Genomic DNA, 18451 nt, shown 5'->3' with positions numbered 1-18451 from the left:
ATTGTAAGTCTCTCAAAAGCAGTGTTTGAAGATCACATCCAAGTCTTCATGAGATTTTTCTTCTTGGACAGATGAGGAAGTGGTGATGGGAAACAAGATTCTAGTGTACATAAGGTAAGTTCATACACTCACCTGGTTATTCTGAAATCCAATAATCAATCAATCATCAAACTGCCTTAACAAGGTGTGGAATCCTCTGCATTTAACCCTCCACTAGTGTGAGGAAGAATATCATCATTAATGAGTGCAGCTAGTTTTTCCAAAATGCATGCGTCAGTGTTTCCCGTAAAAGCATTCATGTCTGTCTTAAATATACAGACTATAAATGTTTGTATAATGTGACTATGGAAATATGAATGGCTGGAAACTTTGGACTAGATGTTTGTCTACATCTCCAGCATGAACAGAATACTAAGCCCAGCTGATTCAGACGACTGCTGAAAATAGTGTGTTGTTTATATTGAAACTGTTGACATGCAAACTAATGTGCTGTTACCGCACACTATATGTGTTTAGTATCACAAATATGAATATGGCAATGGCATCAATGCCTTCGTCATCCAGGAACTGCCTACACACTCTGGCCACATGATTTACCTGCACCACGAGGAACACAGGGCCCACTGCAGTGTAAGGTTTGACAATCTCGCAAAGACCTCCACCTGCTCTAATCTGTGATGCTCCTGAGATGTGCTGGGAGACACAGCAAACCTTCTTGGGACCGCACGCCTTCCTGGAGGAGCTGGAATACCTGTGCAACCTGATCGGGCTGCAGTTACCGCCGCATACTACCAGTAGTGACAAGGACACTAACAGAACACAAACCTAGAGAAGAATCAGTCAGGAAGGATAAGGAGAGAGCAGCTGTCTGTGGTCACCTCATGCAAATCCATTCCCTTTTTGGGTGTTGCCTTGACTTTGCCTCTCCATTGCACCATCTGTTGATTGATTCACAATCACTTGTGCTTCCTAAATGGACAGATCGATATCCCTGAAGTTTAACTGACTTGGTGTTATACTTATACGATTAAGTGTTCCCTTTGTCAGGTTTTTTATGAAGCAGGAGGACCCAAGATGCAGAGACAATGGTTTTAACAAAAAGTGTCCTTTAAATTAAGGCAAAAGCAAAAAAGCAAAGGAAAACTAGAAAAAAGACTCAAAAGGGATAAACTAAATCAAGCATAAAAAAACACGAGGGAACACAAAAAACTCTAGATGAAGGATAGAGGTGGGGTCGTGAGGCGGCCATGATGTTGACAAACCGTCAAAGGGAAGCACAGACACTTTTATACAACGGGGAGGCAGGGGTGATTGGACGTAGGTGATACACATGAGGAACTGGGGCAGAAATCAAAGGGACAGGACAAAGACAGGAAGTTAAGGTGAAAACACACAAGGAGCAGAGACCACAAAAAAAAACAGGAAACAACACTCATTTATGAAAAAACTTAAATCCAAACACAAGGAAAAAACCGGTATAGGCAAAAAATAAATAAATTCCATAATCAAAACCAGGAGGCAAATTCCAGAGAAAGTGCATCGTCATGACACCCATTATTATTTTGAGAAGGGTATTGGATTGAGTGTTCTCAGATCACAGATTTATTGGAGCTGCTCGGATGGTCAGTGTATAGGCAGCAGATGTCAGTGCTGCCGGGGTGTTAAAGAGACACGTGTCAGTTGTGTCTGACAGAAAGGAAGTTAACAAAATAACATAATGTACACGAATTTGCTTGATCTAAAATATGGCTGCAAATATGTGTGTGTTGGTTTTCAGAAGATCGTGTTTAATTGCATTTGCACTTTGACAAGACATTGATTCTTACCCACAATGTATTTAACTCAATATAATAATAACAATATTGTGTGTTGCGTGTATATAGCTGTTGCCTAGCGGGAAGAGCATACCCACTAGGAGACATCCCTGAAGACCTTGTGATTCAAGTCAAGAACCAGGTATGCAGATGCATGACATCAGAACAGTGTGTGTGTGTGTGTGACTGCCCCTGCATGTCTTTCTATAGTTATGAGTGCAATTTTGGTTCAATAGCATCATTGTGAGGACATTTTGTCGTCATGATTTATAATTAGGTTTTTGATTAGTGTAAGGCATTTAGTTTTGATGGTTAAGGTATGGGCTAGGCCAGACATGGGCAAAGTACAGTCCATTGGGCTTTTTAATCCGGCCCACCGAACTTGTCCAAAAATGTAAAAAAACAAAAAGAAAAAAAGTTGGGGTTTATTTTGGAAGAAATTGTACTTTCTTGCTTCTTGTTGTTCTGGGTTTGTACCCTCTGGGTTGAATGCACTTATTGTAAGTCGCTTTGGATAAAAGCGTCAGCTAAATTAAATTTGACCGGGAGTGCGGAGTATAGGGCTCGAAAGGGCACATGATCCCCCTTAACTTTTTTGTTTATCACGGAGTGGACAATAAAATACTTTTTCCCTGAAGTCCAATCGAAGGCTGTATGCACTTTGTTAAAAAGTTTGTAGTGTGCAGGACTAATCAGGTAAGTTTCTATGATATTACTGGGGAAATATATTGGCATGCTGATGAGGATTGTTCATCTGTTCATCTAACCTATTTCTATTCATTTATCCATCAATTGTAAAATATTTTCACAGACGATTCCAATTGTTTGGCTAACTATTTATATCTCTGGCCTATCTCATGTGTGAAGACATTTCACCCCAGCCAATGCAGAAGCAAAGGCTGTGTACATATGCAAATACTGTGCAAAGACCTATGTTAAGAAGCCACAAAGATGCAGAAGCATTTAGTCAAATGCCCAAAGTTTCCTCAAGGCTCAAATCACATGACAAAACAAAATGTTTGTATTTATGTCTTTATATGACCAGGTAAATACAGTTAGTATAAATTACCCACAACATTTCCAGTTTATTCCCGTTAACTCCCGTATATTCCCGTTAATTCCCATGGAAGGTTCCAACTTTGAATATTGCCAGCATTTTGCAACCCTAGTTATATATCTATATAACAAAACCGTTCCAGGGTTTTATGTACAGTCTTGCTAACAGACAATTGTCTATGAAAACATAATCTGTGAGGTCGTAAACAGTAGAATAAATGGTCACTAAGAAAGACAACACAGGGATTTCTGAACTATATAATCTCCAAAAACACAAAGAAAGCCAGTAGCATGGAAGTGTTTCAGTGATTCCCAGTCAAGATGTGCTCATCTACTCATCTGTCCGAACAGGATGAGCCATGTGTCGCTTGTTTGAAATACTGCTCATCCTGGATTTCAACCAAGGTGGAAGGACCTGAGTGAACCAAGTCACAGTTGGAGGGACTAATATTGAGAATAGTCCTGTCTGTGTGTGTTTGTATAAGGTGTTTGAGTTCCTGATCCGTCTCCACTCAGCTGATTGGTCAGAGGACGAGGAGGTTTTCCCCTTTATCCGTACACTCCTCCACTTTGACACGCGGGAGTTCCTCAATGTCCTCGCCATGGTGAGAGGTTCATCACTGTATCTTGAATAGTATCTGTCAGTAGATTATTAATCTGAGTCTGTTCCCTTTTAATCTCATCTGTACCTTCTACTACAGCTACTATTACTCGGCTACTACTACTACTTCTACTAATACCACTTTTACCTATACCACTTTTAGTACTACTACCACGGCAAATCATAACATTGATAGTAATGGTAATAACAATAACAGTTACATCAGTGGATGTGGATGTTTATTCAATTTTGTAAGTCACATGGTGGCTAAGTGGCTCTACCATTGGTGGGCTCTGTGATTTGTGACTCTACGATGGCTACGTTGCTGATTCTGCATCCAGCTGTAGTTTTCATCCATCTATCTTTAGTAGTTTAAATAAAAGTGGTGCACTCAATCACTATGGCCATGGAAAGGTGAGATTTACTTTGACAGTCTTTCTTTTGTGGTTTCTCACTTCATTCTAGACATATGAAGACTTTAAGAATGACAAACAGGCCCTTGAGTACCAGCAGAGGATAGTGGACATCTTACTCCAGGTAATATCACAAAACTTCTTTTTAGTATTTGGGACAAATAAAGGAGAAAAAAGTGAGAATTCCAGGACAAAGTCACAATATTATGAGAATAACGTTGTTATTCAAATAGGTTTCAAAGTTTCTCAACCAATAATCAGAGTGGGTCAAGATTTGAAATTCAAAGTATGGGTTCCACTTGCTGCTTTTTTATTCTATTATTATTGCTTTATTCTCATTAAATTACAACTTTATTCCTGTAATATTATGTCTCTTTCTGGTATCATAATGACTATTATTACGACTCATCCTCGTCTTGTTACGACTCAATTCTCTAAAACTATTTTTTCTCGTCAATAAGACACAAAGTCACGTGGTTGTCATTTAGCTGACGCTTTTTTCCAAAGCGACGATATATCGCTTGATTATCAACAGATTATTTGTTATAATATCCCTGCATTCATCAAACCCAACAACACACTGAGACAGCTGAATGTCAGAGCAGAGACAGAGACCTGCATACAAATGACTCATAGTCACTCAGTTGTGCTTTTATATCATTAATTATCAACTATTATTTTATTTGCCTGGATCATTAACATATCCTTCTGGTTACCTAGGTGATGGTGGACAACCCAGACTTCACTCCCTCCCAGGTGGGCGGGCTCTTCACCTTTTTGGCTCGACAGTTGGCCAAACCAGACAACACACTTTTTGTGAACAGAAAGCTCTTTGATCAGGTAACCAATCAGATCTCCTAAAAATGCTTAGGTTTTCATTAGAAATCTAAATATCATGATAGTTGGAGTGAGAGCTGCCAGTCCTGGCACAGGGTCCTGTATGGTTACACAGGGTATGAAGACTTGAATACTGAACACATGATAATGAGTTCAAACTGATGCATTGGCTGCTCTGGTTAGATCAGGGGTCCCTGATTTCTCAGTAAATATTCAGTTTTGTAAATTGACTTCAAAAAGTCAATGTGTATCTGATCTTGTAATTTAATGTGGAAAATGCCCCAAATCGGCATTACAATAAATTTTCATTTAATTTCACAAAATCTCTCATCTAAAAAAGGGCCAGTAGCAACACAACAATTTCATAGATCAGGAAAATAGGCTACTTGCCTGGTTCTTATTCAGTCCGGCATGAATCATATTAAAGAGCTGATTTTCACAGCTATACCAACCTATCTGCTGGATCTGCAGTGGATCAGTCTGACTGCTTTCACACTGATCCCAAGTGGAGGGGCTGCAGTTTTCAACCCATTTCAAACATGTCCTTGTGTCAGTGCTTAAAGCTTTGCCATCAGACGAGAGAGAGAGAACGAGAGAGAACACCTACGCTGGACACAGTTTTCTCTCTGGCCCCCACATATCACTGAGCACTGTCACTTAATTAGCGTGACAGTGCTCATCTGTGTGTAATCATCTGTTTTTTTTTGTGGAACAGCTGTCTTGAGGGAACATCTTCAGCACATATTGTCCTAATTCAGATTAATTTATTTAGCTTATTTTTTGTAAATCCAATGGTTCACAAATGTGTGTGTTAAAACCCCTATCATCGGAAATTTCTTCAAAATTTGAGTTAAAAAAATTGCTCCATTTTAATAAATATCAGTTCGCAGTGAAGCCAACATTCCTGTTCAATGATTCTTACCTATCATTACATTATCAGGTTGTGCCATGCCATTATATATCTATTAGGTCCGTCGCTATTCTACTGTCTCCACCCAGCCTACCTCTATTTCACTTAGCATCTACTTTTAATCTGTATCCTTTGCCGTTGTCTCATTAACCATTTTTGTAACGTCAGCCATGTTCATCTGCGTCTTTGCTCTTTATTTCTTTGCTAGGTTCTGGAGTTCCTGTGTTGCCCTGACGATGACTCCCGACACACAGAGAGGCAGCAGGTTGGTGACTTACATATTCTATACTCGAATGGGAACGTGGCTTCAGACTTTGAACCCAAATTTATACAAATACATGTATGAACAACTACTAGATGTTGTCGTCATGTCAGTTGTCTATCTTGTGACTGGTCTGTAGGTGCTCCTGGAGCTGCTGCAGGTCGGAGGTGTGTTGCAGTTTAATGAAGAAAGGTTGTTGGCTTTGGCAGAGAAAGCCAAGTTGTAAGTGGCTTCCCAAAGACTTGAACCAATGATAATTTTATTACCTTTAGCGTCTTTTAAAGTTATAATCTAACAGGCATTTTTTTAAGAAAGTCAGGGTTATTTAACTTTTAATGGGCTCACACCCTTGGTCCAATTTACGCAAAAGTGTGGTTCACATATTCCCTGTTCCCTTTAGAGGCTTCAGGTTTCATATTAAATGCTTCACAGTGACATTTCTACATGGATATACAAAATGATATACAAATTCTTAGTTTAAAATTGAAGTGGTTACAACACTTGCAGTTGATGAGACTGAACCAAACATTAATTCTGGATTTTGTTTGGTCTAATTCACGTACAGGATCACCTTCCATATTAAACAGTCATTTGATCCGTAGTTTATATAAACTATGAATTAGTGCGGCAGCAGTCATTTACTGAGACGCTGAATTTGATAAAAAGTCCAGTAGTTGCTCAGTCTCACTGTCATATAAGTTTACCTTAAATACCTGTGACACACACGAGATAGCAATATAAACCTATAGGATATAAGTTACTTTTGCAGCTTATATAAGTTGCTATTGTAATTACACGTTGTCAACTTAGCTAACCATTTTTGTCTCTCACTGTCGTGCTCTCCAGCTACCAGATCTGTGAATTCCTTTACGAGAAGAAACATCTCTATGACAGGATCATCGACTGCTACCTGAGAGACCCCCTACGAGAGGTAGCATACAGTTCAGATTCATCTAACTAACACGTGTTTGCTTCAACCGAGTGTGTACAATGGCATGGGTGTTGGGTTGTGTGAGTATGTAATAAATGGATTACCATTACGAGGGTTAGCAAAAAAGTTTGGGGAAATCATCAGGAACAGGTCTTTTTTTTTTTCTTTTTTTCTGAGACTTGTGTAGTGTCTGTTCTAAATCTGTCTGTTTGCCTGCTTTTTAATGTTTGTGTGCTGGACGTTATGTGCACAGCTTTGTTATAAATATTCTGTAGTGCAGAATGAAGCTAGAAAACTTGTATATGTGTTGTTGTCGGCAGGGGGAGATCTTCAGCTACATCCACAATCTGCTGTCCATGCCTGGCTACAGCCCTGAAGAGAAACAAACAGTAAAGGAAAAAGTGCTGCAACACATCCAGGTCATCACACACACACACACATACAAACACAGACATTCACAAATGGTTCTCCATTAGTCTGTGGACCTTGTCCTGGCAGGGTCACATGATGGGATATGTTGTCGGGCATGTTAAGGAACCAGGAGGCATTTAGAACAGCTGCATGAGCCTAGATACTGTGAGAAGTGAATTTATCAATAAGGGTTTTCTTTACCCAAAAATGATGGCATCAACATGCCTTTAAGAGTAGAACCTATATTCTTTACTTTAGGGAGACTTAAACATGGTCAGGGCAGATGTATGAGATTGACACAAATATATTTTAGATGTAAAAAATCCTGAATAGATATATAACAATCTTTAAGAGCTGCTGCCGTGTTTAAAATCTGTCTTTATCTTTAATATTTAACATGTAATCTATTATTTGATTCACACAGCTATGTAGCACAACACAGCCTCACAGGCTTGGCTGGAGGTAAATGTGACTGTCTTCATGGTCACATGTTGAATTAACAAACTTATGTTTCGGCCTTGATTTGTTTTCTTTCACTGCATTTTCAGTGTTATTGAATCAAGAATTTGTACAAATGCAGATGAAGGAGAACATTCTGTGACTAAGAATATGTCTGTAAGAGATTAACCTAAAAGGCCTCCAACTTATGATCACAGGAGCTGGTGACACTTGACCCCAGCAAGTCAGCTGATGTAGTGGTGTTTCATTTCACTGAAGAGGTGCAGCTAATCATCTCTGAGCTTGAGGTAAGATCACATTCAATACCACATTCAATACGTTTTTTTTTTAATGAACTTTCCACTGAGTTATTACCTAAACTATTTAGAAACGTAGTGTGTGTCTCTGCTCAGCTGTGATGCTACATGTGCTGCAGACAATACAAGAAACATACTCTGCTAGACAAACAAAAAATGCGATGACGTAATTTCTTGATTTCCCGAAACATCTTTTCTGATTCATGTAAAAATCCCCTCAGCTGACCAATAGTTAGTCGAATTCAAAAGGATCAAAGCAGTTCAGTACAGCCAGAAACAGTTAAAAAGAAACTTGTTTCTTGTCAAAACCTCGTGCTTATCCACATTGCACCTCCATTGCCAACAGTTCAATTGGAAGTTTGGCTGTGTTAGGCCCGTAGGTTGTGACATGTGCCATGTGACATGTGACATCACTGGAGCTTTTATACAACTCTGTTCACACATGCCGTAAAACATAACCAGATTTTAATGTTCACAATCAGTACTGTTCATTTTGAAGATGGTGCTGTTTAGTAGCCTTTAGAATGACTCACAGTGGAGAAGCTATATGATGTCAGTCATTGTGGAACAAACCTTTAAACAAATGCTGCTGGCCACTGAGACATAGACTCAGCAGTACAACATGAGGGAGTAAATGAAGACGACCAGCAGCACTCAGAAACACAAGCTCACACTTATCTTCCTCTCCACTGAACTGATGGTTCTAACCCTCAGTTTGGATGTGCACTGCTCTTTTCAATACATCAATCTGTTATGTGGAAAACTGCTGCTGTTGTGTTCTGACTCTCAGTAGCTCATCTGTCATATGGTTACTGAAACAGACAAAGATGATGAACAATAAACCTGCTGAACATCAGTATGACCTGATTGTAATTCAAATCTTCACAATTAAACCACTGTTCTAATTTTCAGTACAGTTCATTTTTTTAAAGTGTCTTAAAATAATGTATATGGGATGAAGTTGTTATCGGTTAAATGATTAAACATGGTGAAATTCCAGGGGGTTAGTAATACTATGAAAAATTGTAACTATCATGGAAACGCGGTTGATTACCACATTGTAAAGCTCATGTTGAAAAATGTCAGCATCAACCACAGTGAAGTACGGTGTACCACACACAGGTGCGCTGGCACAGCATGCGTTTGTGTTTCTTCTATGCATGTGTGAAGTTTACTTTGTGTTTGTTTGATTTTCTTGAGAGTTTATGAGACACATATATAAACATTTAAAAAAAAAAGGTCCTACACTTTGCAGGAAAGAGCAGAGGAGTTGCCACATTGCGTGCGTTCAACAAATGCTGATATTTTGTCCCGACATTTTACCTTGACCTCCGCAAACTAACTTGTGTTCGACCTACAATAAATGATAAAAATACTAGCATTCTTTTGAATGTGTCAATATATAACTACATTTTACAATACCATGATAATACTGATAACCGACATAATTTTGTTTAAATTTCCCACCCTATTTCAGCTCTTGAAAGATGATGAAGAAATTAATTGTGCTCTGGTATGTTGATAGTATTCTGTGGTGGAAATTTGGTCAACGTACACAAGTTCTGAGAAAAATCATCTTTGTAAGTTTATTTGTAAGAGCTTTCTGCAGAAAGGATCACACAGGCAAGGTGGAGGTTGCAAGTGTCTGTGCTCATATTTAAGTGTCTCTGTGTGGGTTACCTCCTGACCCCAAAACACGCAGGGGGTGTGTGTGTCTGTAAAGGTGTGACTTATAGGCTGCATAGTATATGCATAGTATATATAATATAAAGTATGGTTAAGGACAAACGCAGTTAAACCAGAGTAGAGCAAAAGGTCACTATAGAATTCAGGATCAACTTCTGCAAGACATGAATAGACAATGGGCTCACATGCTGGACAGTGGGTGCTTCATAAAGTTTATGTTGAGCTGTACCCTAGATGGAAATGTCTGCTGTAAGCATAAACTAAGAAGTTATTAAGTACATTTCCATTCAGGATTGGAAACTTTATTTAGACAGCACTTTCCAAAACACAGTAATAAATTACTTAACATGGTTGAAACAGGGTGAAACATTTCAAGACTGAACCAAATTAAGTATGGGATTTTTATAAAACATGACATTATTGAATTAAAACAAAAATTGGTACCATGATGGTTGAAAGGCTGTTTAAAAAGAGGTCTTTAGAAGCAATATACAAGATGTCAGAGAAAAGCCTCAGTTCCTCAGGCAGGGAGTTTAAAGGGAGTGTAGTCGCAGTGTCAGAAAATGACTTTGCAGTTGGAGTGGAGTATGCAAGTCAAACATTTTCTAAAACAAATGAAAGATCAGTAGTTTTAAGTCTACATGTGTAAATAAGGTGAGGTGTAACAGTGCCTCCATCAGGTAGCGACAGGCCCTGCACTAACTGGTAACAACAGTCTCACGTCTGCCGTGAACAGCACATCTATGTATGATTGTCTGCAGCCTTTCTGTGGAAATTGAAGCTGATAGATGTTGCCTATTGTTTTGGGGTGTGCATGCAGTCCCTCAGTCAACATCTGCAGACACACAACACTTACTTGATCTGTACACCCATCACTGTAGGATTCTATTGTCACTATAAACCATAATGATTGGTACATTTCCTTAGTACTCCCTCTCTTTCTCTGTCTCTGTTTCTGTCTCTAGGATGATGAGCTACTTTTCAAGTTCCTCAGCTGCCTCCTGGAGCCCCGGTACATTATGAATGGCTTCTGAATATACACATTTTTCTGCCCTGTTTCTCATCTTTTCTTTCTGGCCTCTCACTGCTCATCTGCTCTGTCACTCAGGGAAGGGCATCATTCAGGGGCCGACCTGCCTCTGGAGCGTGACCTCCATGAGCGTCTGCTGGAACTACTGTGCCGCTTTGCACCCCAGCAGCTCCTGAGCTTCCTCCAGACCTCCCAGCACTACAGACTGGAGGAAGCCATACAAGTAATGTGTGATATAGTTTGTTTCAAATATCTGTATTGTCAAGCATGTATAAGACTGAGGACAGATAAGACCGGATGGATGTATAGATCACCTCAGAACCTCTTTCTTTTTCCTGAACAGGAACATAAGTTTCTCACTCAATTTTTGCCTTCAGATAGAAAGTTAGACATATTCTAACATTTGGACAACAGACCGGGTTGTTTATAATTAGCAGTTGCAATGAAGAATATAGAGAGATTATCTAGTGAGATTACCCATAGATATATATATATATATATATATAAAGGCTAGATGTCTCATCCGCGTTTCCGGTCAACGGAGTCGAACGTCCGCACATGGCGGCCATCTTGCCACAGGCCGCTCGCCCACCCATAACATTGTGTTGGTAGTGGTACATGTACTTTTTAAATAAAAAAAATAAAAATAAATTCTTGATGTATATTTGTAAAGGGAAATATTGTACCTATATAGAACATTATTCTATTTTTTTGAAAATAACATAATTATTCATAAGTATGCAGTGTCATAACTACATCTCTGACGTTTGTATCAAACTGAACCATTTAAAAAATCAGTTGAGAATTTAGCAAGTTATGGTTATTTAAAAAGTACGTACCACTTCAACACAATGTTATGGGTGGGCGAGCTGCCTGTGGCAAGATGGCCGCCATGTGCGGACGTTCGACTCCGTTGGCCGAGACATCTAGACTTTATATATATCTATGAGATTACCTGTTTTTTTTTTTTTCACCTGTTTATTTTTGTAGTTCTCCCTTCGTCTTGTGCAATCTATTAAGAATTTAAAATCCTTAGGTTTTCTTCCTGCTGACTGAAATATATTTTAATCTGCTTTGCCAGATAGGCCTTGGAAAAATGAGGTTATTTAAAAGTGGAAAAGGAACTGGGAAATGTCCTTAAATTAAAGAACAACTTTTGAGGTACAGGGCGGCTGTGGCTGAGGGGTAGAGTGGCCGTCCTCCAACCTGAAGGTCGGCAGTTCGATCCCCAGTCTGACCCATCTGCATGCCGAAGTGTCCTTGGGCAAGATGCTGAACCCTGAATGCCCCCCCATAGAATAACAGTGCTGCGAATAGATGCATTGTATGAATGTGTTTGTGAATGGGTGAATGTAAAAATGTACTGTAGAGTGCTTTGAGTGTTCATCAAGACTAGAAAAGTACTATATAAATACAAAACTATTTACCATTTACTTCAAAAGATCTTACAAAGAATTTAAAGTAATATCAGGACGTTAATAGGTCATATAAAGAAGGGTGTACTACATCTACCAGATTATTAAAGACCCCTTTCGAATTATTAAAGACCACTTTCACCCCAGCCATAAACATTTTTGCCTGCTGCTTTCTGAACTGCAATAACTCTACCAAACTAGCACTGTGACATATTTGCATATTGCACCATTGCACAAATTGCACTATTGTTGTTCTATTTTCTCTTCAGCTCTTTATATATATATTTAGATATATATACTTTATTTTCTATTTAAACATTTTATATTCTATTTTATTCTATTTTATACTATTTCTATTTTATTTTTTAGGTTGTAATTACTTGAGCATTGCTAGAAGAGAGCCTGTGACTCAAGCATTTCACTGCCAGCGACTGCTTAATGTTATTGTTGTGCATTTGATAATACAAATCTTGAATCTTGAATCTCTCGGACCCCAATAAACAATACACGTATAAAACAGAACAAAAGAGAATTGAAGCTTAAAAGGTCACTGGCTGATCTAAAATATTCCTATAATATCTCATAAGTAATGTATCTGGTAGATGTAGTGCACCCTTCTGTATGTGACCTATTAACGTGTGAAGATTAGAACCTGATTCAATAACACTCTTCTTTTAGGAAGTAAACATGAAGGGTGTATGATACTAATGAAAATGTACCTGCACTGTATTATATTGAATTATATAATGAGTTCATGAAATAAATTCCATTATCTGCCACAGTAAAGTGTGATGCAGCACCACCTACGGACAACAATGAGTGTGACAGCTCTCTCCCTCTGTGTCTTTCTCTGTAGCTAACAGAGATGAACCACCACAGTGAAGCCACAGCATATCTGCTGGAGAGGAAGGGTGACTTTCATGGAGCCTTTTCTGTCTTGAGAGAGGTAGCTTCAGAAAACAGGGAGTACTAAGTCATTAATGAATAAATGGATTATTCAGCATACCAATGACTGTACAGACTTAGTGCAGATTGACATGTCTGTTATATTGATAACCACACACACCTGTGTGCATATGTGCACCACTTCCATCACTGCAAATAATTATAGATTCATATGACCAGTACTTATAGCACAAACTGTCCTTGAATTAAGTGAGTGAATGTTATGTATCCATGATTGTCCCCATGTCTGCAGACACTGAAGGAGAAACTGTGTCTCCTCACTGCGGAGAGTGACACAGAAGCAGAAGACAGACGACATGATGAAGATGAGAGAACAGATGATTCAACACTGACCAGAGTAAAGGATTCACTGAATGACATCATCGCCTTGTGTCATCGAAGCTCACACAACCTCTACCAGCAACAAAGAGAGGTAGTGTGTGTGTGTGTGTGTGTGTGTGTGGTTGTTAGGACAGATTTAGGCAGGTCCTCATAACTTAAAAAGGATTTTTCAGGATTAAGACTCTTTTAGGGTTTAGGATTAGGATTAGGTCGAGGGTGGGTTAGGCTGTGAGTGTATGTTGGACCAATCTCTGCTCATTCTTTGCATTTTTCTCTCTCAGGCTCTGTGGTTTCCACTTCTGGAGACCATGATGGCTTCTCAGAAACTAGTGAAGGGGTCCAATCCCAAACACACCTCTGAAGGTAAGAACATGCACTCCCGCACACACACATGCACATGCAACCTTAAAGAGTTGTTAACCCAAAAATGACAATTCACTTGTAGTCTACTCACCACTATGCCGATGGAGGGTTGGTAAAGTGTTTGAGTCCAAAAAACACGTCTCAGGAGTAAACAGTGTTAGAGCAGAATCCAATACAACCGAAGTATATGGTGACAACTTCTTCAAACGCATGAAAACAACAGGAAAAATCCATACTGGTCCTGTGGTGTCATCCAATGTGTCCGGAAGCCCTGACGTTCAAAATCGACACGAAACGGTGTTATTTACACCAGGGGTCTTCAATGTTTTTCAGGCCAAGGACCCCCAAATGGACCCCTACTATATAAATATTGTATAAAATTGTGATTTATATTAAACTGGGCCTAGTGCCATGTATAAACATAGCTACCCTGTTATTGTGCATTCAGTACTAACCTATTCAAATATTACACGGGTTCATATGTTCATGTTTTTAATTTAAACATGTGCAAGGTATAGGGTGGCCATGCCACTGCCATTTATAAACATATATATCTTGCATACAACACTGAGATATTAAATAATTCACAGATTCATTTTTTTATTTTAAACATGCATGCAGAAGAGACAGTGAATCCTCAAGCCATCTGTGGATGGCACACATACTCCCACATTAGTGAGATGTTGGACCCTGATGGATAGCAAACAACTTATCTAACCTTGGACGGATGGATGTTGTCAGGCAGAGGGTCAAATCAGCCTCACAATATTTTGGATGCACATTAATTTGTATTTAAAAAGACATTTAAATTTGTGGGAAAAAATTTGGTTCGAAAATAAATAAAAAATTATAAAAATTGTCTATTCAACCAATGAATTTGCGACCCGCCTGCATTACCTCGGGACCCCCTAGGGGTGGCGGACCCCCTGTTGAAGACCTCTGATTTACACCATGTTTTTATCCTAAAAGTCCTCTGACATCCTCCTCTGAGCCACGTTCACTCGTGGATCACGGACACCATTTTGAGTCGAATTTAAATGTCAGGGCTTCCGGACACTTTGATGACCCCACAAGAGCAGTAGAGAGGCTTGTTATGGATTTACTTCTGTTGCTTTTATAGGCTTGCACAATCTTTAATTGTATCGGATTCGGCTGACACGCTGTTTACCCCTGAAACTCCAAAGGTGTTTTGTAGCCTCAAACACGTCTCCCACTCCTCCATCGACATAGTGGTGAATAGATAATGGTTGAATATTCTTTTTTGCGTGAACTCTAATCTTAAAACATGTCGTTATAGGGACTTAGTTATCGTCCCATAAGGTAAACTGATTTGGACCCTACAACATGGGTAAACCTGGACCAAACACACACATGCACCTTTTTTTTTTTGCTATGAACATGAATGAGTGTATGCAAATTCATAACGAAGAAAAACAGTACACCTTCTTATTTTGTTTTCGGTGTTGTGATTTGATGTCAATGTGATTTATCATGATGTACTGTTTGAAATAATTATTCTTCATATTGCCTTTATATATTATGTGTTCAACACCTTAAACCAAATGAGTAGCCTCTATTTTGTTTGGAACTTGAGATCATAAATATAATTCTGCTTGTTTGTATCTCAGTGTTGAAGGAGCTGACGATGAAGGTTCTCAACTCTATGAGCAGCTTCATTCCTTTGCCTGCCATCATCCAACGAATACTGCAGGTGTGTGTGTGTGCGTCTGTATGTGTGTGGGTTTTATTTATCTTCCCCCCTTTTAGTGACTCGTCTAACTCAGGGGTTCCCAAACTTTTTAGCCCACAACCCCCAAAATAACAATTCCAGAGACTGGTGACCCCCACCTACCCTGGATGTGTTATATATTGTTGCGCACAGCCACGCACATGCACTATTAGGCCTATGCAAACATGGGCATTAATACAACACAAAAGAACAACAGCCTTACATCCATGATATTATTTTATACCAATTTAAGAAATAGAATATATAACCAGAATACAGGGAAACTCCATGTATAAACAGCAGGGCTTGGTGAGCATATACTGTAAGTATACAAAAGTGCGCAGGTGATGTGTGTGCAAGTTTGTATGCATAACGAGCAGCAGACACCTTACTGCTGCTATTGGCCAAAACTTTAGGGTTATTTATTTTAGCCTAAACATTACTTTCATTTCTTTAACTCACTAATGAGATATGTGGGCAATATGCATGGAGCAGAGCAAGTCCATTCTCTGCTTTATTTTGGAGACGGTGACTCAGAGATCATTCCCCAAGTTTAACTGCGCTCTGTATTTATTCTTTAAGTATGTCAGGGTATGTCAACTCATATTTATGTCTATATTTATACAATAATGGGTTAAATATTCCATTTAAAATTGTTTCAAAATTGTATTTGTGTTTTGGACGGCATCTCGCGACCCCCCCTTTGTGTCTTGCGACCCCCCCAGGAACCCCTACTTTGGGAACCCCTGGTATAACTCACTGTGGATCTTCTTCACAAAGAACTGTAGCTTCTCTATGTTTACGTCCCTTCAGCTGGTTACAGTGATCTCAAGCAAAATCAACTTGTGAAACCCCCCCTACAGTGTAACACACAGCTCTGTCTGTTGTTGCATTGCGGTCCAGTCAGTGTGCCACCTAAGCAAGCTTAAACACATTAGCTCTGTGATGTTCTTTGTGGCTGTGTAATGTGTGATACAATCATTGTTAATTGTGTTGTGTATTGATTACACTTTCTGCATGTGTGTGTCTGTTAGGACCCGGTTTATGGGAAAGGAAAGCTTGCAGAGATCCAAGGCCTTATTCTGGGTATGCTCGACACCTTTAACTATGAACAGGTAAAGCACAAAGTGTGTGTGTGTGTGTGTGTGTGTGTGTGTGTGTGTGTGTGTGTGTGTGTGTGTGTGTGTGTGTGTGTGTGTGTGTGTGTGTGTGTGTGTGTGTGTGTGTGTGTGTGTGTGTGTGTGTGTGTGTGTGTGTGTGTGTGTGTGTGTGTGTGTGTGTGAGAATGTCATCGAAAATAAATAAAAAATTATAAAAATTGTCTATTCAACCAATGAATTTGCGACCCGCCTGCATTACCTCGGGACCCCCTAGGGGTGGCGGACCCCCTGTTGAAGACCTCTGATTTACACCATGTTTTTATCCTAAAAGTCCTCTGACATCCTCCTCTGAGCCACGTTCACTCGTGGATCACGGACACCATTTTGAGTCGAATTTAAATGTCAGGGCTTCCGGCGCGTGCGCGCGCGCGTGTGTGTGTGTGTGTGTGTGTGTGTGTGTGTGTGTGTGTGTGTGTGTGTGTGTGTGTGTGTGTGTGTGTGTGTGTGTGTGTGTGTGTGTGTGTGTGTGTGTGTGTGTGTGTGTGTGTGTGTGTGTGTGTGTGTGTGTGTGTGTGTGTGTGTGTGTGTGTGAGAATGTCATCTTTATTGCGCATAGAGGATCATTATGCTCTTAGCTTTAGAGATGAAGCAGTTTAATACTGATATTGGATTTCAGTCTTTTACTGACATAAAGAGCTGGATTGTGTATCATTGACAATATTGCCATGTATTCAATTTAATTCAGTTTTCTATTTTTTCTGTTTGTGATCAAAAGTTCAGTCACCAGTTGTTATTTTGATGAATAAATGTCTTTTAGCCTGTTTTGTTCCATCAGTACACCGACTGAGCGATTAGGTCTGTATTAGCTTGTAGCTCATCAATCCTCTGCAGATCTATGCCACCGGTTTAATGCTGCTCACAATGGGCTTCATTTATCAATTGTTCATAAGAAGAAATCTCTTCTTAAAAACCAACCTACTCAGTTGTTAGAAAGATTCTAACATTCACCAATATTTCTTATCTGGGATTCGTTTTTATGTAAGAACAGAATCTACGCACACTGAAGAGCAGTCTGAAGGACACTTGACTACTGACATGACGGTGTTTTTTAATTTTAATTATAAAGTTGTATAATATGATTTATATTACCATAATATCCTGTATATGTTTAAACAAAAAAGACAAGTTTCAGTGTATAGTTTATTTAAAACACATGGAAATGTTGAAGGGAACACAAACACACAGCATATTTGGTCTATACTGCAAAAGATGACACTTATTAAACACATGAACATGTTGAAGAGGAGAATATTCCTTCACAGAAACAGTCATCCATCTTTGGTATTTAAGATGCCAATCACCAGTTGATGTTAACAGATGTCAGTGACCACCAGTGGATATTTGGAACATATCTTCAATTGTGTACCATAGTGCCATCCGTTTTTTTGGTCTTTTAATTGCAATAAGATTACAAGCCAAACCTGAGGGTTAGCTGAGGCTGAAGGTAATTCGGACTGGCTAATGGCTTGTATGGCAGTGCTATGGAAGCCATGTGGCCCGCTCAGTAGATTCGATAAATAAATAATTGATGGATTATTGTCAGTAATGGTCGAGTATCTGAGGAGACATATTATATATCAAGCAGTCTTGTTGTAATCATAGTCTATGGTCAGCAGCCACCACGGTCAGGATCCACCATCAAGATCGGATACCACCATAGTCCACAGTCATTGTCCACTGCCGCCATCAGGATCTACCATCAGCTGCCACCACAAAGACATATCTAATATGTCTTTGCATATATATATATATATATATATATATATATATATATATATATATATATATATA

At 39.2% G+C, this 18451-nt stretch overlaps 1 protein-coding gene across 2 annotated transcripts in view; it reads left to right on the top strand.

Moving 5' to 3' along the window:
* Positions 1-18451, top strand: part of vps8 (VPS8 subunit of CORVET complex) — a 60002-nt gene that overhangs the window by 34038 nt on the left and 7513 nt on the right. For both annotated transcript variants that reach the window (XM_062400723.1, XM_062400722.1), the window contains 17 exons: positions 72-114; positions 1884-1956; positions 3356-3475; positions 3937-4008; positions 4605-4724; positions 5840-5896; positions 6033-6115; positions 6740-6824; positions 7145-7243; positions 7892-7981; positions 10642-10688; positions 10785-10929; positions 12978-13067; positions 13320-13499; positions 13690-13771; positions 15400-15482; positions 16535-16615. In XM_062400723.1, coding sequence (XP_062256707.1) covers positions 72-114; positions 1884-1956; positions 3356-3475; positions 3937-4008; positions 4605-4724; positions 5840-5896; positions 6033-6115; positions 6740-6824; positions 7145-7243; positions 7892-7981; positions 10642-10688; positions 10785-10929; positions 12978-13067; positions 13320-13499; positions 13690-13771; positions 15400-15482; positions 16535-16615 — 1550 coding nt within the window. The remainder of the gene's footprint in view (positions 1-71; positions 115-1883; positions 1957-3355; positions 3476-3936; positions 4009-4604; positions 4725-5839; positions 5897-6032; positions 6116-6739; positions 6825-7144; positions 7244-7891; positions 7982-10641; positions 10689-10784; positions 10930-12977; positions 13068-13319; positions 13500-13689; positions 13772-15399; positions 15483-16534; positions 16616-18451) is intronic.

This window comes from Platichthys flesus, chromosome 12, assembly GCF_949316205.1.
Source record: "Platichthys flesus chromosome 12, fPlaFle2.1, whole genome shotgun sequence".
Classification (NCBI taxonomy): Eukaryota; Metazoa; Chordata; class Actinopteri; order Pleuronectiformes; family Pleuronectidae; genus Platichthys; species Platichthys flesus.
This window is presented reverse-complemented; position numbering and strand designations above follow the sequence as displayed.